The sequence below is a fragment of the Myotis lucifugus genome, unplaced genomic scaffold (genome assembly GCF_000147115.1).
Source record: "Myotis lucifugus unplaced genomic scaffold, Myoluc2.0 scaffold_531, whole genome shotgun sequence".
NCBI lineage: Eukaryota > Metazoa > Chordata > Mammalia > Chiroptera > Vespertilionidae > Myotis > Myotis lucifugus.
Genome location: NW_005871579.1, coordinates 410,549 through 435,169, shown reverse-complemented (window position 1 = coordinate 435,169; position 24,621 = coordinate 410,549). Strand labels below are relative to the sequence as shown.

At 47.3% G+C, this 24,621-nt stretch overlaps 1 protein-coding gene and 1 pseudogene across 3 annotated transcripts in view; one reads left to right on the top strand and one right to left on the bottom strand.

Annotated features, from left to right (window-relative positions):
- Positions 1-24,621, bottom strand: part of ST3GAL5 (ST3 beta-galactoside alpha-2,3-sialyltransferase 5) — a 43,153-nt gene that overhangs the window by 1,771 nt on the left and 16,761 nt on the right. For 2 of the 3 annotated variants that reach the window (XM_023745302.1, XM_023745304.1), the window contains exons 2-6: positions 19,031-19,154; positions 17,575-17,686; positions 6,011-6,354; positions 2,038-2,224; positions 628-786 (exon numbers count right to left, since the gene is read on the bottom strand). In XM_023745302.1, the coding sequence (XP_023601070.1) occupies positions 628-786; positions 2,038-2,224; positions 6,011-6,354; positions 17,575-17,686; positions 19,031-19,152 (924 nt within the window). In that variant the 5' untranslated portion in view covers positions 19,153-19,154. Of the gene's footprint in view, positions 1-627; positions 787-2,037; positions 2,225-6,010; positions 6,355-17,574; positions 17,687-19,030; positions 19,155-24,621 lie in introns of those variants that run through there. The other variant, XM_023745305.1, reaches the window with a different exon arrangement.
- LOC102417153 lies at positions 10,379-14,872 on the top strand (annotated as a pseudogene).

The following is a 24,621-nucleotide window of genomic DNA, read 5'->3' as shown; positions in this document are numbered from 1 at the left end:
CTGGGGCACTGATGGCCCCGAATCTGGTTTACTGCACACTTGTGTTTGCCTTCCACACCCTGTACGACAGCAACTTTGCAGAGTGCCCTCTCGCACTCTGGGACCCCTCAGGGGATGTTGGAGAGCCGGTTTCGGCCTGATCCCCGCAGGCCAACCCGAGGGACCCCACCTGCTGGAGGTACCCCGCTCACTCCGCAGATGCCCTTAGAGCCGGGGTGCCACCCCAGGTGCGGCCGGCCGGGGAGGGACCCCAGGAGGTTGGCTCCAGGGCGTGTCTGGCCCGTCTTGCCCAGTCCTGCCCCACCGGCCACCTTCTAATTAATTTCCTTTCAATGTGCATGAATCCGTGCACCAGGTCACTAGTCTTAAATAACATCTCAGTGACCTAAGTGCTAATGTGCTGACTCTACTAAAGAGATGAGTCACCAGGGACGACCAATGAACACTGAGGAGCCCTGAGTCAGGGTGCAGAGTGGTGAATGCAGATTCCGCTTCTCATTGTGGCCTAGGTTTCCCCACTGGAAGATGCCTCTGTGTACACAGCCAAGCCTAAGTGAAATATGTACAGAGGTCATCCCTCAAACGCAGACAAGAATCATTAACTCTCAGTAGAAGAAAAAAAAATACCTTATCTCGGCCCCAGAACCTGGACTGCGGCTCTGAATACTGAAGGATGTCAAAGGCAGTCTCTTTGATAATAACTGGATTCAAAATCCTGAAATGTTTTGGCTGTAATGGGATTTTTTCTGCCACCTGCTTCCAAAAGAACAGTCGTACCCAAAATGGCTGAGGAAAGAAAACAAGAAGCAATCATTAGGGATACGTAATAGTCATCGATCAGTGGAGGGGGGAACGCATCCCCTGATAACCGGGCCAAGCCGTGGCCGTGACCCTTGGCGGGCACGCGTTCAGCAGCAAACTCACAGCTGTCTGCAAAGTCACTCTCTCAACTCAAACACGCAGCTCCAAAGGACCTGGTGTTTGAAGGTGGCATTGGACAAGGAGAGAAGCCACAGACCCAGCTCTTGTGTGGGGAAGAAACTGCTTAGGGAATGACCAGAGGAGGTTCAGCCTTTGTAGGATCAAAAGCCACCATTTTGCCCAGGGAAGACTAAGCAAACAGCACCAATTCAAGGGTACTAAGTGCTGTGAGTGCCGGCTCTGTCAGGCCCTCACCCAGGGTCCTCTCTCCCTCCACTCACTCCTTTTCCCAGTCCCGTGAAGTCTCTCGGTAACTGACTGAGTCATTTCGTATGAGCTTCAGGTCCCAACTAGAACAACTTCTTTTCCATAGAAAGCCCGGAAGACCACGATAACCTGCACAGAATCAAGCGCCGGAGATACAAGTCTCCACCACAGGAAGCTTCTGTGAAAGGTCTCATACCCCCGGATGTCCTATTACTGGTGTGGACCGCTGGTCTGTGCAAGTGAATATAAATGCACTCGCACTCCACGACAGTTGGCCTCTGAAGTTCATTTCAACACAATGGGAGGGACTATAAAGGGGTGTGATTGATCACCGTAAAGACAAAGAAGACTATGACCCGGTGAGGCGTCTCCTCCACACCCGCCCTCTGGAATGCTGGGAATTTACTCCTGTGAATTTACACCACCAATAAAGGCAGTCTGGGAGAAGCTCTTTGAGAATACTCCCCAGAGGTTTTATGTACATTCTTTTCAATATCCCCAATAATGGTTTACAATAACCCAGGTAAACCTAATTTCTAGAAAAAGCCAAAAGCCACATAAGTTCCAGTCTAGTGAACCCATTGGGTCATCAACCTTAGTAATAACAATTTTTGTCCAAAACTTAATATTCCCATTAAGTAATGATCTTGACCTCCACCTGTGAATCGATCATCTTCAGAAAGCCATTTCCAGCAAGGAGTTCTGAGGGGTTTCCACAGAGGGAGAGGTTATTTAAAACACAACACGGAAGTGGAAGTATGCATTCCACCGAGTCTGATGAAAAGTAAAAGCCTGCATCACAATTAGAGACCCCAAAGGCACACCTGAAGGCCGGATTTCCATGCTTACCAGGGTTTCGTTCTTTACCATTGCCTGAAGCCAGTTGAAGTCAACACTCTTAAATAAAACAGCCACAAACAAGTCAGTGGAATAATATTCGAAGTCAGACAGTGGGGCACCCTCTGGATAAGTCATCCTTATAGTAGTTTTATTTCCAACATGCTCTGAATATCCCTCAACGGGTGCACTGTTTAACCTATTTAACACAAAGGACAAGATAAATAGACAAAGCAAGCCATTAGCTACCTTATCACACCACAAAAGAATTCCCTCCTGTGTTCTCCATACTTTTTTTAGGCCTGGGAATGGGTAGTGGTTGGGGCCGGGGTGTCCCTCCCTCCTTGCCCTATGAGAGGTGCCCTGTGAGGTATGCCCCCAGCTCATCTCTGAATGCCAAGCAATTCGCTCTCGTCCCATTTTTAGGCAATACTAACATAGTATATTTTGGGCTTTTTCTGGGCACCAATGTTTCCTTGAAAGCCTCCCATTGTGCTCAGATACCAGTGGCTCTTGTCAGAATTTCCAGAAGATAGAGAGGAAAACCTAGAAACCAGGGCCAGGCAGACATGGCGACAGTTATATATGGACAGGGTTGAATGGGGGTGGGGCCATGGGCCCAGGTGCAGCCTGGTCGTAAAGCAAGGGTTTGGGACACTAACAACTGTTAGATCAGTGAAGGCTTTGCCAGGGTGGCTGTTTGGGAGAGAAGTCTTAGAATTCTTCCCAAAGCAATACTACTGCTCACACTGTCATACAGTTTTGTAGTGTGGTTGGTTTTTTGCCTGTACTACGTCACCTGTATCTAACCTTTCTCTTCTATTCCACTTCCTCTTCTAAACCTCAGACACTTACCCCTGGATTATTAAAAGATATTATTAGACAGGACAACAAAATGTAAGACATGAGCCTAGACCAGCTATGTTTTCCTTTTTTTTCCTGCTCCCCCCACCCCTTTATTTCTTTTTTAAAATAAAGGACATTAGGAAAACTGGTGAAATGTGAATCAAGATTGCAGATAAGGTGTGATGTATCAGTGCTAGCTTCCTGATTCTGAATAATGCCTCTGTGCTTCTGTAATAGGATGTCCTTGTTCTTGGGAAACACATACTAAAGTTTTAGGGGTAAGGGAGCTAGATGTTTGCAACGAACTCTGAAAGGCTTCGGAGAAGAATCATCGCATATGTAAAGAGAACATGACAAAGCCAACGTGGTGAAGTGTTACCAAAGGGGAATCTGGGAGAAGGGTGAACGGGAGTTCTGTGGACTATTTTTGCAACTTTTCTGTTAAGTTTAGAATCACTTTCAGTCTAAAAGTTACTCCCCAGCCCTGGCTGGTGGGGCTCGATTGGTTGAGTGTCGTCCTGTGCTGACTCAATTCCCAGTCAGGGCACATACCTAGGTTGTGGGTTCAGCCCCCAGTTGGGGTGTGTGCAGGAGGCAACAGATGGATGCTTCTTTCTTACATAGCTGTCTCTCTTTCCCTCTCCCTTCCTCTCTCTCTAAAATCAATTAAAAAATATTAAAAGTTACTCCCCCAAAGCTTCTCCCTCATAATTATGCTAAGTCACCCTTTCTTTGGCCCTAAGGCTCAGTGGCCTCCCAGTGCCTAGGCATGAAGTCCACGCTCGCCAGGCTGGCGCCCGCCATCACCAGGCACCTTCCCAGCCCCCTTCCCGCTCTCCCAGGGCCTCTTCTTCTTCCTCCTGCCCAGTGAGGCTCCTCACCCAGATTCACTGCCTGCCCTCCTCCTCCCCGAAGAGCCAGATCCCACTGCTCTCCTGCTGGAGGCCGCCCCTTCCTCCACATCTCTTCTCCGGTTTCTTACCTCCTCTATCAGCACCCCTGGTTTCTTACCTCCTCCCCCATTTCCCAGTCCTGCACCATTCGATGGGCACGGGGTCCTGTCTGCCTCCCCCAACGCTGCCTGTTGAAGGCCAGGGTTGAGGTTCTGGAAGCCTCAAAACCCTGCATGTGGAATGCTGGTGCCTGGCGTGGACCCGGGGCCCTATGGCGTCCTCATCTCTGACACTGGCCAACCATGGTGGTTTCAGGGAGGACTGGGACGTCTAAAGCACATGACACGCACTGTCACATAGACATCAGCCAGTGAAAGGCAGAGACGTGTCTGCCCTCACCCCAACCTGCACACTCCTGCTGCACACCATCCTGCTTTCTGCTCACTGGGGCTTACGGGACCCCTTTCGACCTAAAACGTGGTTCTTACCTGTTTCTTCTCTCCCTTAGAACTTAAAAAAGTCTGGTTCTTGCCTACCACACCTTATACCCTTGCCCTCTCCTCCTTAGCCCCCACATTCCTGCACATTCCCCCCAATCCGATGCTAATATTTACTGAGCATTTACCATAGGCCTGACACTATTCTAAGTTCTCTAAACCCATTCATGCCTTTGACCTTCACAGTAACCCGCTCAGGGATGTGCCATCACCGCCTCCACTTACAGATGAGGAAACGAAGGCACAATACAGTCAGGACACTTGCCTGAGACCTTGGCTACTGGGACAAAGGCAGTGTGTGTACACACTATTGCTTTTAGTTCAAAATATCTGAACTAACCAGAGATTTCTCTAAATGGGTAAATTTTCTCATAGCAGTTCCACTACTGCCTCTGACCCCAGATTAGAAATCTTGGTGTCCCCTGCCAGAAAATCATGTAATTTACTTTTCCAATATATCTCATATTTGATCTTTAAAAAATGTGTTTTTTAATCGATTTCAGAGAGGAAGGGAGAAGGAGAGAGAGATATAGACATCGATGATGAGAAAGAATCACCAATTGGCTGCCTCCTGCATGCCCCCCATGTGCCCTGATTGGGAATCGAACTGTGGCTTCCTGGTTTATAGGTTGATGTTCAACTGCTGAGCCATGCTGGTCTGGCTCCTATTTGATCTCTAGCCTCTATTTCTTCTTTCTCCATCTCACACCCGGCCCCACACTGCTCGCCCTGATTGCAGCCTCCAAACCCAGGCTCCCGCCCTACTGTCTCCTGCCTTCAGTCAAATCCACATCCTCCTCTCGATGAGTTTAATTAAGACCCAACTTTCATCATGCTCCTGGTTTTGCACACCCTTAAGATAGAGACAATTCACTGAAGTATATCAAGAGCCTTAAAAACCATTCAAATATTGTTAACCCAACAATTCTAGGGATTCTTGGAATTATGTCCAAGGAAATAAATCAGAGATGTACATACAGACACACGCATGAGAATGTGCAAAGCATTTTCACAATCACAAGGAAACTGGAGACATTCTAAGTGTCCAACAATGGGAGGGTGGCTAAGTAACGTACGATAACTCATTTACAGAAATAGTAAACGGTCAAGTTAGTTTCCCAAAGACAGAGAATGACCTCAGAAACTATTCATACCACGATGCTAAAAAAGCAAAACCCTTCATAAGAATATAAATGCACTCATTAGTATGTATATAGAGCAAAAGTGAAAAAAACACAGCCAATTAGCAGTGGTTGGTTTTTGTGCCATGAGTGGCATTTTCTTCCTTATATTTTCCTGTATTTTTAAATCTTCAAGAATAAACGTATTTTACTTTTATAATCAGAAAGCACCTTAGCCAGCTAGGCCAAGAAGAATCCAGGCTGGCTCCTTACGGCCTGTTGTGTGTTTTCCGCAGCCCAGCCAGAGGCCTGCAGGGCTCACCCACACCAGCCCAGCTCCCAGGCCAGGCACCCCACCCACTCAGCCTCCCGTCCTCCTGGCCTCGCCTGGCACAGCCTTCCTCCTTTGCTGGCTTATCTGAGCCTCCCCATCCTCCTAAACCTCACCTCTTCTGAAAAGTGTTTTGCCAAACTGGGGTCAGTACCGCACAGTTTGGAGCACCTAATCACATCATGTTTTTGTTTTCATTTCTTCAACAGTCATCTCCCCCGAGAGCAGCAGGGGCGTGCAGGGGACCACAGCAGTGAGCCAGCTCTGCAGGAGGAAGGTTGGTCTAAGCCAACGTACCGTATCACCACGTCGAACTGGTTCAGGGCCGGGCCCAGCTCTAGTCCGTGGAGTATCCCGCCACTTCCGATGACCACGCAACGCCGACAACTCTTTGCTTTCAAGTGTTCAGGAAGGTCGTGCTCAGGCAAGAGTTCCAGGAGGCTCTGCACTTTCCCGGAGAAGTGCCGGAATCCGAAAGGAGGGTCGTACTTGTACTCGGCCTTGTTCGCCCGGGGGCCCTTCTTCACGAAGGGCGGCAAGTCCACGCTGTACCGGTGCTCAAACAGCCGCGCCATGGACGTCCTCGCAAACCTGGGCCGGCACTCCTGCTGCAAGACTTGCTGCGCGTATTTCTGAGCTCTCTGGAATGGAATCACACCAACGAGCGCTTACAACACTGCCAGGCATTAGAAATGTACACTTAGAGGTGACACTCTGTCGTCTGTAAGGTGTCTGAGGTAGCTCCCCTTCTGACGGTTGTCTTTTCACACAGAACATCTGCTTTTAAGAGTTAATTATGCGAGAAACTTGAAGGAAAAACCTGGGAGGATCACATGACATGATACAGACTCAACCAGAGTATTTATTTCATAAAGGATTATTTATTGTTGTGTAGAGTTTTAAATGTTGGCCCCAGCTGTGTTTTTCTCAAAGCAGGAAGGACCCTCCATCTCCTACCACCCCCAGCTTAACCTTGTTCAAGTAAATTTGGGGGCGGGGGGGAGATATACTTTGAGGTGTTTAAGATTTCATAAAATCCCGTCACACCTTACTACATGGAAGAAGCTTGAAGACATTATGCCCAGTGAGATAAGGACACCTTATACAATGGAATCATGCACAGAAATGCAAACAGCGCATGATTCCATTATATAAGGTGTCTAACAGTCAAATGTATAAAGTAGAGTGGTGGTTACCTGAGACTGGGGGGAGGAGGAAACGGGAAGGAGGGTGTGTTTCATGGGTAGTCCCAGCTTTATAGGATAAATCTGTTTCACAACATGAGTTTCAACTTCGTAAGATGAAAAAGTTCTAGGAATGTGTTTCACAATGTGAATATACGTCGTGCTTAAAAAATGCCCAAGGAGGTAAATGCTATGTTACGTGTTTCTTACCACAATTAGAATGTTTTCCATATTTGAGGTTCTCATCTGCTCAGGGTGAGAAACAGGCTTACTTATCAGTTGGGGTAATGAGCTTCATGAGAGTCAGGAAATTACTCTCAGTGTAACCAAGGAATAATGTCATGTCAACACAGAAGTTGCCTTGGTGTCACATACAGTTTTCCCTGTAGATTAACATGCTGCATCGACAAGGAACAACTATCTAATGCCAAGTACACTAGCCCAGCTGAACCCACAAGGCCCGGAGGAACGTGTACCACTTTCCATGCCCACGGCCTTCCTCCTGGCTTCGTCTGGCCACATTCTGCCTCAGGATCAACCGCTTGGCAGAAAGTTCTCCCTTGTCACAGAGTTTTTTGTTCTCAAGTCCACACTCGGCAGCCTCGGCCCTGCCTTACCCCTCCCACCACCAAACCACCTTCACATGCGTGTGTGCGTGTGTGTGTGTGTGTGTAGTCCTATGTTTACTGGAATATTTTTAGGATTGAACATGTCCTTTGAACGATGACCGTACTATTACAAAGATTATTTATTGCTGCATATAGTTTCAAATGTTTGCCCCAGCTATGTTTTTTCTCAAAGCCTTGTTATTTTTATTAGGTTTTTGTATAACGTATTTTTGGCATGGCTGGTATTTTTTTTCTTCAGTTATACTTGGCATACAAAATTGTTAGTTTCAGCTATACAACACAGTGATTAGACATTTATATAACTTATGAAGCGATCCACCCCAATAAGTCTAGTACCCACCTGACACCATACACAGTTATTACAATACTAGAGGCCCGGTGCACGAAATTCGTGCACTGGGCCAGGGGGTGGGGGGGCCCCTCAGCCTGGCCTGTGCCCTCTCGCAGTCCGGGACCTCGCTCCTGCGTTGAGCGTCTGCACCCTGGTGGTCGGTGCGCATCATAGTGACCTGTCATTCTGCCTTTCTGTCGATTTGCATATTAGGCTTTTATTATATAGGATTATTGATTATGTGCCCTGTGCTCTACTTACATCCCCATGACTATTTTTAAAACTGCTAACTTGTACTTATTAATCCCGCCACCTTTTCACCAGCCCCCGAGACTCCCTCCCATTCAACAACTGCCAATGTGTTCTTTGTATCCATGAGTTTGTTTCTATTTTGTTTGTTCACTTATTTTTTTAGGTTCCACATGTAAGTGAAATCATATGTTACTTGACTTTGTCTGACTTATTTCATTCAGCATAATACCCTTTAGGGTCATTCATTCTGTCACAGATGGCAATATTTCATTCTTTTTATGGCTGAGCAATATGCCATTGTATGTATCTACCACATCTTTATCCAGTCATCTATTGATGGACACTTACGTTGCTTCCATTCTTGGTTATTGTAAATAATGCTGCAGTGAACACAGGAGTACATATACCTTTTTGAATTAGTGTTTTGAATTTCTTTGCATAAATACCCAGAAGTAAGATTGCTGGGTCACATGGTAGTTCTATTTTTAATTTTTGAGAAACCACCATACCTGTTTTCCATAGTGGCTATGCCAATTTACAATCCTACCAAAAGTACACGAGGGTTCCCTTTGCTCCATATCTTCACCAACACATGTTGTTTGTTGATTTATTGGTGAATCATTCTGACAGGTATGAGGCGACATCTCACTGTGGTGTTAATTAGTATTTCCCTGATGACTGGTGACACTGAGCATCACCTATATGTCCTCTTGGGAGAAATGTCTATTCAGGCCCTCTGCCCATTTTTTCAATTGGGTTGTTTATCTTGTTGGTATTAGATTGTATGAGTTCCTTATATCTTCTGTATAATAATCCCTTACTGGATATATCATTGGTGAATATCTTCTCCCATTTGATAGGTTATCTTTTGGCTTTGTTGATGGTTTCCTTTGCTGTGCAAAAACATTTTAGTTTGATGTAGTCCCATGTGTTTATTTTTTCTTTTGTTTTCCTTGCCCAAGGAGACATATCCAACAAATATCAATGTCAGAGAGCTTACTGCCTATGTTTTCTTCTAGGATTTTTATGGTTTCAGGTCTAATGTTTAAGTCTTTAATCCAAAATGTGCTTTAACTTTAACAAATTGTTCTTAAAAACCCTCCTCCCTTGCCCTAGTCAGTTTGGCTCTGTTGATAGAGCATCAGCTTGGGGACTGAAGGGTCCTGGGTTCGATTTCCGGTCAGGGCACATGCCTGGGTTGCAGGCTTGATCCCCAGTAGGGGGCATGCAGGAAGCAGCCAATCAATGATTCTCTCTCATCATTGATGGTTTTTTTTCTCTCTCTCCTTCTCCATTCCTATCTGAACTCAATAAAAAAAGTATTTTTAAAAAACCCTCCTCCCTGACTTTATATTAATAATCCAAAGGTAACTGCAGTTTAGAGATGTGAGATAATTAAAAAACATGAGAGGCAAATGGTTAGTGTCAAGTAACAATAGGTTCTACTACACTAAGATTTTACTGGATTCCCTGGTAAACTAAACAAGCCAATGAACTATTAAAAACATAATTCTTAACCATCATTACATGATATTGTGATGAAGATGAATATTTTCGATCTAATACCTGTACATCTTGACTTAGCTTCCTGTATTAGCATCATCTACTTCTTGGCAAACTTGATAAGATCTTCCTTGGACAATGTTTCCAGCCTTCCCCTCTTCGGGGAGCCTGCTGGTCAAGCATTCTCTCCACCTTAGATTTCCCTCTCCCAGGGGTGGCTGGTGAAGACCCCCACCCCGCTCCATTCTTGAACAGATTCCCCATGGCCACCCTTGGCTGCGCATCCCAAAGCCTGGCCACCACCACATGGGTACTCTGTCTGCAGCTGCTATCCTATATAATAAAAGGGTAATATGCAAATTGACCCTAATGGCGGAACAATCAGAACGACCGCTGGACCAGTCACTATGAGGCGCACTGACTACCTCTTGGTCCCTTTCCCCGGCCGTCAGGCACTGACCACCGATGGTGAATGGGAACTGGGGGCTGCCTGCGGGCAGCTGGGGAAGATGGCCCTGATCGCAGGCCAGGCCTAGGGACCGTACCCACACACAAATTTGGTGCGCAGAACCTCTAGTAATAACATATTTGTAGACATGTATCTATCTTATAGCAGAACCCCCACTTTTAAAATATGTTTTTATTGATTTTTAGAGAGAGAGGGAGAGAGAGAGGCTCTGGCCCCGGATTCTGACAAGGGAAACTGCTATTCTTGGAGCCTCAGATGAGGCTGCAGACACTATGCGTGATCACTGGTCACGTCGTGATGCCTGAGACACCTGGCAAGACTGGCGCTAGAATAGGCACTTTGTGGGCTCAAGGTAGCTTCACGATAAGGGCAGAGCTGGCATGACCTGGGCGAAGGATTACCTTCCCAACTCCAAAAACCGCAGCCTCCACAGACAGAGAACAGCACACAAACGCCGGAGGACAGGAGCCTGAACACCAATCGAGACCTTCATGAACAGTCAGTGGGAAAGCCCGAGAGGAACTGGTCCCTCCCGGAGCAGCCCCAGGACTGAGGGCCAGCCCCCGACCCCACCTGCTACCCAGCAGGACCTTCAGGCCCAGCCAGAGGGGGCAGGGCAGCGGGGCTGTGCACACCAGACAAGCTTGTCTCTAGACTCTGGGTCTGAAGGTTAGAAACAGCAATTTCCCGAGGACAAAGGTCCAGTTCCTCACTACAGAGTGACACCGCGAGCACCTGGTTTTACAAGCCTCCGGGACAGAGCGCCACGGGAGACCTAGAGAAGCGGGTGACTGACGCGTGACTGGAAGGAGAGGTGGGTGTTCAGGCTACCTGTGCCCGAAGCTGCTGGGCGGCCGCATTTTCTCTCCAGAAGTTTCGTTTGGAAAGAGTGAAATTTCATTCTATTTCCATGTTGGCCGAGTTCCATTGCAGGCTTCAAACTTAATTTTCTAGACCGTGAGCAGAGCACAAGGCTTAGCCTCGTCTTCTGACTGTGACCCCTCCCTGGCCTCGTTCACAGTGGGTGCAATAATCAACCCCTGGCAAATGAATGCTCCCAATGCCACCACACATGCCGAAAGCAACAGCAATTCTTTTTCTTCTTTTGTTTTAACTCCTTCAAAGACACACAACCAGCTCTGAGAAAGCCCCTAGGGGCAATTTCTTCTAACCAGGAACTCCTAGCCTCTCTCCTCCTTCTTCCAAGTTTTAAAGCCTTGGAGGAGGAGAACCTCATCTTTCTCGGAGAGAATCGCCTTTCAGAGCTGTGACAGAGAGGAAGCCTTTCCCCTTCGCTGCTGCAGACAGCTCCAAAGGATGCGGAAGGGTCTGGATTGCCGGCACCCAGGGTAAGCAGAGAATGGGTGACTTTCAAAGACACAGGATCTCCCAGGCCCTTCAAATCAAGGCATGGGAATGAGGGCTTCAATTTTTAAGGTAGTCAGGACGCCAATTTTTAAGTTTAACCTGGCTGGATAGCTCAGTTAGAGCACTGTCCTGACACACCAGAGGTGTGTGTTCAATCAGGGCACACACAAGAATCCTATATAATCAAGAGGCAATATGCAAATTGACCACCACACCCTCACAAGATGGCGGTGCCCAGTGAGGGTGGGGCTGGCTGCTCAGTGCGCCTGCCACTGGGGCCACGGGTCCTCCTGCACCCCCCACTGACTGAGGCTCAGGCAAGTAGGGCCGGCCGAGGTGCAGGCAAGCCTTGGATGGCGGCTGCCCAGCTGCCCAGGGCCGGCTGAGGCAGCAGCAGAGGTGTGATGGGGCGTCGCCTTCCCCTGATCACTCGGTTGCCTCCTGCCCCTGAGGGCTCCCGGACTGTGAGAGGGGGCAGGCTGGGCTGAGGGACCCCCACTCCAGTGCATGAATTTTCATGCACCGGGGCCTCTAGTTAACCAATGAATGCCTAAATAAGTGGAACAACAAATCAATGTTTCTCTCTCTCTCCCTTCCTCTCTCTCTCTGAAAGTCAATAAAGTTAACAACAAAAACCGTCTTCCAGGATGAACTTGCTGGCTGCCCACAATTAAGAATAAAGAGACATCTGGTTGATACAAATGTCAATGACGATTTGCAATGGAAAACCAGGGTATTTCTTAAAAAAAATCAAAGTATGTTGCTTTCTGTTTCATATCCCACATGTGAGATCATACAGCATTTGTCTTTCTCTGTTTGACTTATTTCACTGAGCATAATGCCCTCAAGGTTCATCCACGCTGGTGTAAATGGAGGGGTTTCCTTCTTTCATATAGCTGAGTAGTATTCCCTTGTCTGTATAAATACCACATCTTTCTCCAATCAAACGTCAGTATGGTGGTTACCAGAGAGGAGGGGTTGAAGAAGAAAGTGCAATTTTCCTTCTCAACCATACTTTCAAAGTGTCCGAGCATTCCTGCAGAGACCACTGTTAGCAGCCTTTAAAAAACAAAAACAAAAAAACCACAAGTGGCACACTAAGGGCCATCTTTAAATAAAAAATATAAAGCCCACCACCAACAGAGCCACACACCTCTGTGCTACTGCAGGCCAGGTCCAGTGCAACCAGAACTCGCTCAGCCAACAGGGTCGGCAGGGGCCCCTAACACTGCGAGCTGCTGAATGTCATCAACAGAGCGAACAGCGCCCCACCCTCGTGGCTCTGAGACCCTCTTCAGCTGATACACACACATTCATTCAGATTTGTCCAAACGCTTTGGCCTCACTCCACCAGTAGCCTGGAGGCAGGGTTGTCTTTGTGGGGAGCTCTTACTGAACGCCATCTCCCAGCCACTGAGAATACCATGGCCGCACCAGCCAGCTTCCTCCACCATTTCCTCTACTTGGTGTTTCTGTTCTTCGTTTAATGATGCATGACTACATATCCAATTTAGGAGCTGCTTAGAGTGTGGCATTTAAGGCCTTGCACTCTGGACCTATCGCATTTCAGTCTCACCTTCTGCTATTCCCACCCCAAGTCCTCAGCGATTTCCAACTCTGGCTTTCCTCTAATTTGGAAGGCCCTGTGAGGCATCTGCCTTTTGCTCCCTCTGCGTGGGATGAAGCAGGACAAGCTGTGAGGACCACTGTGGCATTTCAACAGGGTCAACAATGCTAAAAAGCTACATTAAAAAAAAGTCTCAATAGAATAAAAGACACCCCTCTTTCCACCATGGTTACAGGGTGGTTTTACTTTTTACTTTATTAAATGTATGAACTGAGACGTTCACAAACGTGTAAATTACTTAACTGCCCTCCTATGGCTCCTTTTTCCCACAAATTCCAGGGGACTTTCCACTGTGTTTATTTCTGTATTATCTGAGTTTTGGGTGTTTTCTTAATTGTAAAAAAAATATTTTAGACCTGGATTGATGTGGTGGTCACAGTGGGCTGCCTAGGGGGTTTCCACACCTTCTCTGAGAAACCACAGTTTTGTTCCCCTTTCTCTGCACAGGCAGTGGCCTTGGGAGGCTGGCCCTGCCCATCAGGTACCTCCATCCTCCTTGTCAGTGATTGGTCAGGAACCCTCACTGGAGCCAATCAGGGCAGGGCACTGGCAGCTATGAGTCTGTTACTGGTCCAGCAGTAAATATTGGCCCCATAAGCCTAGATGGAGGACTCATATTCCATGTTTCAGGGGGAAGGAGATGGGGGGGCTTTTTTCTGTCTACTGTCTATTGATAGACATGGAGAGTTGGACAGGAGGTATCTGTCCTACCCCTCAAAGGAATTTTAAACTCAATATGCATTCCTGAAATTTCCTGTTGTTTAACTGTGGATTTTCTGTATAATCTGGAATTCAAAGATGAGAAAACAAACTGTGGTTTAAGGAATATCTCCCCCTCCCTCTGGAGTTTAATATAGATAAGTACATATTAATTAGTGTAAAATGTTAGCACACAATCCCTCTCTCTCAAGGGCTTATTTGTTGGACAGTGAGGAAGAAAAATAGTCAAAATACCACAGTAGTGACCTGGCTAGGTGGCTCAGTTAGTTGGCGCATCCTCCCATACACTAAAAGGTTGTGGGTTCGATTCCCAGTCAGGGTACATACCTAGGTTGCGGGTTTGATTCTGGTCAATGTGCATGGGAGGCAACCAATTGATGTCTCTCTCTCTCTCTCTCTCTCTCTCTCTCTCCTCTCTCTCTCTCTCTCTCAAATCAAAAATAATAATAAAAAGAGTGTACATCCACACATTAGATTAGTGGGGCGTGCCTGCATGCAGAACGGCAGGTAAGGAGCTTTCCCCACTGAAAATGGCAAAGGGGCAGGTCCCGTGCTCGATGGCTGAGACCATCTCCCTGGCACCTGGTGGCCACCATGGCCAAGCAGGTACTGCTGGGCCAGAGGTGGTGGTTGTGCACTGTGCAGGCATCAACATTTCTGACAATTTCTACAGAAACCAGTTGAAGTACGTGGCCCTACCACTTCTGAGCCCCCAGCCACATCTTTCATCAGACCGAGACTGTGGGGGCCTGCTACTCTGCAAGACCGAGCAGGCCAGGCCACCCCGGAGAGCCTCAAGGTGTTTGATGGGATCCCGCCACCTCCAAGTAAAAGCGAAAGGTGGTTCCCGCTGCCCTCAATGTTGTGCTTCTGAAGCCCACACAGAAGGCTGCCTGCCTAGGGCGCCTGGCTCATGAGGCTGGCGGTCACAGCCGCACGGGAGAAGAGGAAGAAGGCCAAGACCCATTACCAGGAGGAAAAGCAGCTCATGAGGCTACAGAAACGGGCCCAAAAGAATGTGAAGGAGAACTGACAGATACACAGAGGTCCTCGAGACCCATGGAATCCTGGTCTGAGCCCCATTAAAAAAAAAAAAGTTGGGCAAGGAGACATCAATCTGGGGCAATGGGTGAGAGCACAGAGTCCCAAAGGGCAATCTTAGGTCATGATTCCTTTTCCTGAAATCCCAGAAACTATATATTTCCATAAACACCATTTCTGTTCTCAAATAACTTGTACTTTAGATGGGACAACGAAATGCTTGCATAAATTATTACAATACCAGGTGGAGAGTGGCAAGTTTCGGGGGAGCTTCAAGCACCGCTGAAGTCCGGCGGGGAAGTCACGGAGCTGGGGACGAGTGGTGCCATGCAGCTGCACTCAGGCCAGGGAAAGCCCCAAGTCCCCACACCAGCCCACACACTGCAGCCAGGGACTGGTCCACTGTCGAGAACCTCAGGGTCTCAGGGCTAGAAAGAACCTAAAAGGCCCCTGAGCCACCGCTGTCTGATGCCTGAATTCTACCTACCAAACCTCCACAACAGTCATCCTGGCTTTGCTTAAAGACCTCCAGAGGCTTGCCACAAAGGTGGCCCATTCATTCCACCTTTGGACGCCTGGGACCGTCAGCCCCTTCTTTCAGCTTGGCCGCCATCGCCTGGTCTGCATCTCTGACACCGAGGCCACCCAGGTGGGGCGACCTTCCATGGCCCAGGACTCTGGCTGCTGACAGTAGCGGCCATGCGGCCTGTACCAGGTCTTCTCTCCTTCAGGTCCCCACTCCTTCCGAGGTTCCTCAGGGATATGGTCCTGAGTCTCTTCTCTGGTCATTCGCAGAAGTTACTATGATTCCTGGAGGGAACCTTAGAGAGTGACGGCCATAATGGTCAGATCACTTATCTGAAGCAGACCATTCCGCTCTATCACTGTAGCCTACGGGAAACGGCTGTAGGCGGCCACGGCACATGCCGATGCAGATGGTGTTGGCTTGGCACTAAAACCACCAAGTTGATTTTCACCCCAGGTGTCCCTACACCACATGCATCTTCCCCATCTTGAACTTCTGAAATGGTGTGCCTGACCCTTGCACAAGACAGCTTACCTTTCTCAGTTAATCCCTGTTCAAGAGCCATTACCTCTGCAGCTGGTCAGCAGTGTGCAGAAGGATGCACAGAGGATGTGGAGAGGGCAGCAAAGACACAAGGGGAAGAGCTCACAGATACGAGCATTTAGGCCTCTCCCAGGAGACAGAGAGAGACCGGACGTCTAAAAACTACCCAAGAGAGCTGTGCAGGGCCTTGGAGTGGAAAGGGACTCGGGGATGTCCGCAAGGCCAGCCGGATCGGAAGGAGAGGGAAGGCCCGAGCAGTGGCTACTGGACACATCCTACTCCAGCGAAGCACACGGGCTAAAGCTGATGAAATGCTGAGTCAGCGAACGTCGGAGGGCAGAAGCAGAGAGGACAGGAGGGCTCCGTGATCAGCAAGACCCCTGAGACACAAGTGCCTGCATAGGCCAAGCTGTGCGTTTAACTACTCTCTCCCCATTTACTTCGGTGTCTATTCCACCAAAAGCTTGAGGCACTTAGGATCGACAGATTAAATCAGACCATGTGAAGAAAAATCAGGATTAGAAAAGGAGCATTGTGGGTATTATCTAACTCAACTTGGATGCCTACCTGCTACACAGATGCTGTTATTCACACTGCATAGCTAAGAACACTGGGTCTCAAAACAATGAAGTAACTTGCCCAAGGTCACCTTGTTACTGACATTTACATTTGATTCTAGGTCAGGAACTTCAGCTCTTTCCTCTCTGCACCGCACTGTCTATCTCTTCTGGTTTCTTCTCCGTGGGCTCCCTACCCAGGCAGAGAGCAGGATCACCAGGAGCTCAGACTCTGAAACGACACTGCTGGGTCCAAGCCCCGACTCCACCCCTGACTCGCCATGGTAACCTTGCCCGGGGGACCGTCTCCTGTCCTCCACTCCCCCGCTGTGAGACGGGATTAATAACAGAACCTCCATCCCAGGACTGTTCAGAGGGTTCACTGAGTTTACGCGACTAAAGCACTTTTAGAACAGTTATTACACAGTACACACTAAACCAGATGCGTTAACAAAACTAGATGTGAGCCTGGGCAAGCAGCTTAACCTCCCAGGCCTCCTCTGTGAAATGGGGAGAATACAGGGAAATCTCCCAGTCACGATAACTAAATACCACAGGAGAAGCACCTATACATGCTTGGTTATCATGACGCTACCTTAGTTAAAATCACCTCGTTCATCCAAGGCTGGACGTTGCTGGATAATTTAAGCACTCAGATAATCAGTGAAATGAGCACTTCATGGCTCAACAGACTTAGAAAAATAAAAATAAATTTAAGAAAAAATCTTGAAATACAATGTGAAATCATTAAAAAGATGAAATGCAGGAATGACAGATGACACTAAAATAAATTCTTCCCATTCTGTTTTAAGAACACGCACACTGACAGCACTGTGGCATGTTAACCACATGACAGGTGTCCTGGAGTTCGGTGAGTGGAATTCCCCCGACCCCGTGACCTCAGGAACGGAAAAATGCTGTGGGCTAGGGGGCAGAGTCCGTTGTATTTTAGGGTGGGTTGTCCCTGATTCTGGTTTTAGAGTGCTCAGTGTTTTCCCCTCTATTTATAGTTTTAATGAACATTTACTTACTATACTTTAGAGATGATTTTACTGTTTAAATGTATGTTTGGACATGTTTTAATTTAAACCACACCAGTAGGATAGCTCACCTTGACGCGGTCAGGATCCACATAATGCACTTTTTTTATATCGCATTCTTCAGTAGTATAATTTAACTTGAGGATATAAAGGATCCACACTCCAAACACCAGAAGTATACACCTAGAAAAAAAAATCAATTAGTTATAATGATGCGGTCACGTGACAATCAGGAGTGATCATGGGAAACAAGTGAAAACCTAACCCAAATTCAGTCTGTCTGCTATGCAGTATTGTCTTTACAGTTGACCTCAGGGTGACCCCTTAAGGCACTACTTATTCCCTGAGAAGATAAATTAATCATTTATCTGGACTTTGTTAAGTCCAGGTTACTGAACTTAACAAAACAAAATAAAATCAAGTAATAGATTTTTTATTTTTATTGACAGTGAGGTTCTGGGTAGGTCTCTCTCTCTCTCTCTCTCTCTAATATATTTTTTTATTGATTTCAGAGAGGAAGAGAGAGATAGAAACATCAATGATGAGAGAGAACCATTGATGGGCTGCCTCATGCATGCCCCCTACTGGGGATAGAGGCTGCAACCAGGGTAGGTGCCATGACCTCCTGGTTCATAGTTTGATGCTCAACCACTGAGCCACGCCAGCCAGGCTTGATCGTTTGTTTGTTTTTTAAAGGAAGGGGAAAAGGGTGTTAAAAGCAGGTCCAGTGTCTACAACCCTGACCCACCGTCCAGTAACTCCTGGTCATGAGTTTGTCTTGCCCACACTGTGAGGAGCATGGGGTGCAAGTTTTGTCTGTTCTATTTGCTGCCATGTGGCCCGCACCCAACACAGTGCCAGGCATGTGTAGGCCTCAATAAATATTGGTTAATGACTAAAGGGAGATGGAAAGTGATATCAGTATTTATGGATATACATTTCCTTTTCTCACCTTTTTAAATCTATACCTTCTAAATTAGAAAAGTGAGATGTGAAAGTAGATTTCAGAGCTCTGTTTCTGTATTTAGACATGAAAAAGGGGTAATTTTCAACTTGGTTCAGCTGGTACTATATAAAACTAACAAGTTCCTCCTTTAACAATTCTAACACTTATTAGGATGTAAAAGTGACCTGGCTGAGACACCTGTCATCCTTTTTAGCTTTCAATATTTAATGATATTCAAATGCCTTTAGGGGCCTTTAATTAATCATATTTTAGATTAACTTAAACAGCTAAGGGACAAAGCCCTCTTTTGTTAGATAACGGCAGGAAGAGCCGAGCGCTGTCAGAGCTGCCCTCGTGGGCATCCGAGCTCAGGTGCAGAGCCTGAGGGCCCCTGGCTGGGCACTGCCCTCTTACCAAGTGCAGTCTGATGCACGAACCCAGGGCACCCGCACGGACGCACTGATGAATGTGCCTTTACGTGATCCTTTGACCAAGTGTGATCAAGAATAAGAGTCATCGTTCCCAATTCTACACAGTTGACCCACATTGGGGGATCTTTTGGGCCAAGGGCTCATACTTACTTGAAAATGTCTTTTAACAACAAGTTGGGTCTTCGCATCTTGTTCTGAGCTCGGGTGTACCATTGCAGGGAGGGTCTTGAGCAATCGCTTCTCGGTTTCGCACAGTGATACTCGCTTGGCATCGCTGTGAAGAGGAGGGAAGAGAGCAGGAGGAGGAAAAAGAGGGACCACTTAGGTGAATGATATTTTTAAACAGCCTTTACGTGGACTACTACTCAGTCATAAAAGGCGTGAACTACTGATACATGCAACAACTTGGGTGAATCTGGAAAGAATTATGCTGAGCCAAAGACTTAAGAGGTTACATATTGTATGATTACATTTATAGAACATTCTTGAAATGACAAAATTATAGAAATGGAGAACAGATTAGTGGTTGTCCCAGGAGTTATGTAAGGAATGGTGGGTATGGCTATAAAAAAGCAACAAGAAGGAACCTTGTGCTGATGAAAATGTTCTGTAACTTGCCTGTATCTTCGTCAGTATCCAGTTGTGATATGTACTATGGTTTTGCAAGATGCTACCATTGGGGGAAACTGAGTAAAGATTACACAGCACCTAAAAAAAAAAAAAAGACCTAGCCAGTTTGGCTAAGTGGATAGAGCATTGGCCTCCAGACCAAAGGGTACCGGGTTCGATTCCTGTCAAGGGCACATACTTGGTTGCAGGCTCCTCCCCGGCCCAGGCCCTGATTGGGGTTCATGCAGAAGGCAACCAATTGATGTGTTTATCTCACATCAATGTTTCCCTCTGTCTTTCCCTCTCTCTTCCACTCTCCCTAAAAATTAATGGAAAAATATCCTCGAGTGAGGATTAACCAAAAAAAAAAAAAAAAAGATTACACAGGATCTCACTGTATTATTTCTTACAATTGCATTTGCATCTACAACTATCCCAAAATAAAGTCTAGTTTTTTAAACGAGTCTTTACCTTTTAGAGATACATGTGGAAATATCTATAATAATAAAAGCATAGCATGCTAATTAGACCGGACAGCCGGACGACCTTCTGGACGACCTTCCGGACAAAGCCAAGGCTGCGAGGGTCGAGGGCAGCCACCTCGGCTGTGAGGGCTGAGCCCCTTGCACGAATTTCGTGTATTGGGCCTCTAGTTTATAGATAAAAGAATAGAAATGAGATTTGCTTCAAAAAAGTCAGGAAGGGAGTAAGTATGTGGTGGAAACTGCAACCCTTCAGTCAGTGGGCCGACGCCCTAACCACTGAGAAACCACCTAGAGCTCTTATACTTAAAAAAATTTGTTTTCATCTTTTTAGAGGGGAAGAGGGAAGGGGAGGGGGAAAGGGAGTTGAGAGGGGAAAGAGAAGGGGGAGGGGGAGAAGGAGGGAGAGGGAGCGGGTTAGTGGAGCAACAAGAGGGAAGGGGCCTGGGTCCCCGGACAATCCCAACAGCAGAGCCGCCATTCACCTTGGACTGCCTGCCTCTGGACTGTTACTTGATGGAGAAATAAACTTCTGTCTTGTTTAAGCAGTTGTTAGTTAAATGCAGTGTCAGATCTTAACTAATATAGGCACCTATTGCTATAATAAATTTATACGTCAATTTAAGAAATGTCTTTACTATACTTAGCCTCTCAGCCAGGAGGAAGTTCTATCTCATTATTCACTTCATTTTCCCCATTAGGGTTGTGCCATTTTGTTTTTTTTTTTGGGGGGGGATTATCAAACTGACATTCAAGTATTTAATTTTTTTGTTAGTATAAACAACCTCTCCCTCAACACCAATTCTGTGTAGCACTAGAGTGTAAGAATTTTCACAGATATGTATGATTCTACTTGAGCAGTTTCAGAAAAATGGTGCCAAGGACTTCACTAGGAAACCCTTGCTGAAGAATCTACTGAATTCTTAAATGAGCAGTTAGAACAACTGAGGCCCGGAAGGTTTTCAAACACGGCTACATGTGGTTACTGACATACAGGGTCAGCCAAGTGGACGTCCAGGGAACGAGGCTGACAAACCCGTCTCCACTTCTGCCTGTGGTGGTGCTCTTGGCTCTCTATGCCTCGGGCTGTAAACCTGTAAATGACATTTCCCAGATCCTCTCTGGCCGGCTGGCTGCTGCTAAGCTGTGATGTGGGACAGACATCCTGGAGGAAGAGTGGAAGACAAGAGGAAAGACGCAGCCTTTCCACGCCCCCGATTTTGGTGGCGCGCCTGCTGGGGCAGCCACAGTAGCGGGCGACGGAGGCTAAACATGTGACTCCAGCAGGGGTGGTGGGCGCCTGGCATCCTAGGTTTCTACCTGACGCAAATCAAGGCCTGTCCGGGAGTTCTTTGATAAATGCGCGCGTCGGCCCAGGGTGGCAGCAGCTTTTCGATCGGGGCTCACACTTCCTTCTCACTTTGGCGGCTGTAGGCCTGCCAGCGTCTTTGTAATCAACGCCCCGCATGCGAGCCCTCTCTGCCTTAAGTGTGTGTGTGGTTTCTGGTTTCCTGCTGGACATGACTGGTACATCAGGTGATCCTCTTCTGCACTTTCAGGAAGTGACTCGAGCAAGGCAAGGAGGGGCTCTCAGGTGACAGGAGGGTCTACAGTCCTGAACACCCTCCTCTTCTCACCATCACTGCCATATAACATGCTCACACAACGCATTCAGATGCTCAGGGTGGGGGGGGGGTTGTGGGTTTGGGAGTTTGTTTTGTTTTCCTGATCACACTGGAGAGGATCTCAGGCGAGTGCAGCATCTATAGCCTGACCCCCGGGCTCAGCTCCTCCACCTACCAGCTGGGAAGCGCTAACTCTTGCAGCTCAGTTTCCTCATCTGAGAAATGGGTGTAACATTACCTACCTCAGAGGATTTACTATGGGGAACAGTGGTGGCACATAACCAGCACTACCTATGTGGTGGCTGTTGCTATTATTGTACGGAAAGGGAAGTTACGGGCAGCGCCCAGCTCTGTTTCTGACAATGCATCTGACAGGGCTTGAAGGCGCTTGCCTTCCTGCAGCTACCCTCAGTGTTAGCCACAGGTGTGGCTCTAGCCCTATGGCAGAGTCCTCTCTCCAGTCGTCCCATTTCCTTTCCTGGATGTCTCTGCAGCAGCATCCTCCGCAAGCCGCTCATGCACTCAGCCTAGGTCAGGTCTCGGTCAGTAGCCTCTCTCCCCGCTAACCCCTTGGTAAACATTTGGCTTCCGTCACCCGCCTCTTCTCCCCAGTGTCAACGCTGACGGCCTGAGTCTTGTCCTCCTTCATGCAGTCTGCACACCACGCCTGGGATGCCTGGGACCACACTTCCTTCACGACCTACAATCTCCGACTCCCATATGCATATCTTATGACTACAGGGTTCCGGTTTCCACCCTCAGCACAATGTTCTCTTTGTCCCACACTATTCACTAAAGATTTAATCATTTGCCTTTCCCGCTCCTGCTCCAGGGAGTGCACCCCCAAATCCATATCTCTATGCAGAGCCGTCACCCCAGCTCAGACCTGTGTATCTATCGCCCTGCCTACTATCTTCATCTCAGATGCTATCACCAGGCAGCACCTGGCATCTTCCTCTATCCCTAGCTCCACCTTCCCCTCAGCCATCCAAGCCAAAAACCTGCAGGCTAACCCCAGCCTTCCCTCTTTCATCCCCAGCCCCAGTTAATCCCCAGGGCTTCTCAATCATACCTTCTTGAACTCCCCATGCCCACTGGCATTCCCCTAGTGGAGGTCACGTACCTCGCTCCCCATCTCAATGTTGTCCCCTCAAAGCTGTCTTTCTGAAATATATTATCCGGTTGGTAGTTTCCAGCTCATTTCAGGTCCTAGGACTCCTGGTGACAAACTTGTCTGTCACACTCTAGCCACAAAGTACTGTTGGAACCCTGCACGCGCCCGAGTATGGCCTCAGTGCCTTTGCACATGATCTGCAACCCCAGTGGGCATCCCTGCAACAATCTGCCTGGCGAACTACTTTTCATCCTTAAACACTCTCCTCTGTGAAGTCCATTTTTCAATACCACAGCTGTCGCCGGGCAGTCGCTATCTGTGCACCACAGTGAACTGGATTTTCTGTTAACGTTTTAGGTCTCCTCTATTTTTCCACCAGCACCTGGTGGCTGAGCTGCCGGGCCAGAACGCTGTTCGTCTTTGGATCGCCAACATCTAGGACAGGGTGTGGGACATATCAGACCCTTAACAAACATCTCACATTGAATGGAATGTGTATTGCACGCCTATGGCCTGACATCAGATAGGATAACCCCCCACCCCCAGTCCCCAAAGTGTATTTTCTCAATTATATTTAAGATTACAACTGAAATTGAATGTTAAGGGAAATTATAATAGCAGAGAATAAAGCATGTGCTCTACTGAAACATCTAAAATACCCAGCAAGAAAGTAAATTATGGTACAAACCACATGGAATATGCCGTAGTCCCTAAAGCCTGGCTGCACCAAGCTAGCATCTCAGGAATCATACACTTGAGCCTCCTCCACTCAGACTGCCAGGGTGAGAGCCTCCACACCATTGCTTCACTAACCATCTTTATGCAGAAGAGACCTGGGGTTCAGGATTACATATTTCCACTTGCACATAAAAATGTAACCGATTCTTCTTAGATGCTTGCATGCCTGAAGAAGACAATCCTTATCAAGGGCCCGATGAAGAACGGTAAGGGCAAGGCCCCAGCTTCCAGTCCATGTGCAGCACTAGCACTAACATTTTCAAAATTAAGAATTAACTATTCAAGTCCCGACCGGCATGGCTCAGTGGTTGATTATCAACCTATGAACCAGGAGGTTCGATTCCGGTCAGAGTACATGCCTGGGTTGTGGGCTCAATTCCCAGTGTGGGGGAGGGGTGTGCAGGAGGCAGCCAATCAGTGATTCTCATCACTGACATTTCTATTTCTCTCTCCCTCTCCCTTTCTCTCTGAAATCAATACTATATTTTAACACATAAAAAAATAATTAACCATTCAAGGCAAGAGTAGAGTAGACACCACAAAGTAGCTCATGATGAACTGCCAAATTTACTGTACACACCTTTACCAGTGTGTAGGCAAGCATTACATTTGGGGGGAGGAATAAGCCTACACATGGTATCACTAAGCCTTAAAAACAATTACTTCATTGGCTTGCTAGCTGCCTTTAACTTGCCAAAGGCCACACATGACTAAGGAGCTGAGAATTCCAACCCACAGCCATCCACCTCCAAGGCCACACCCTTCCACCTGTGGGTGCTGAGGAAAGGTAGGTCTTAGAACAGGTGGATATACATATATGTGAAGGGTTTTTTGTTTGTTTTGCTTTTAATAATGAAGGCATGCCAAGGTACAGATCATTAGAAACAAAAATGTGAAGTTGAGAAAACAGTGACTGGGTAACTCTTTGTTGTAGGACAGTGATGGCGAACCTTTTGAGCTCGGCCTGTCAGCATTTTGGAAAACCCTAACTTAACTCTGGTGCCGTGTCACATATAGAAACTTTTTGATATTTGCAACCATAGTAAAACAAAGACTTATATTTTTTATATTTATTTTATATATTTAAATGCCATTTAACAAAGAGAAATCAACCAAAAAAATGAGTTCGTGTGTCACCTCTGACACGCGTGTCATAGGTTCGCCATCACTGTT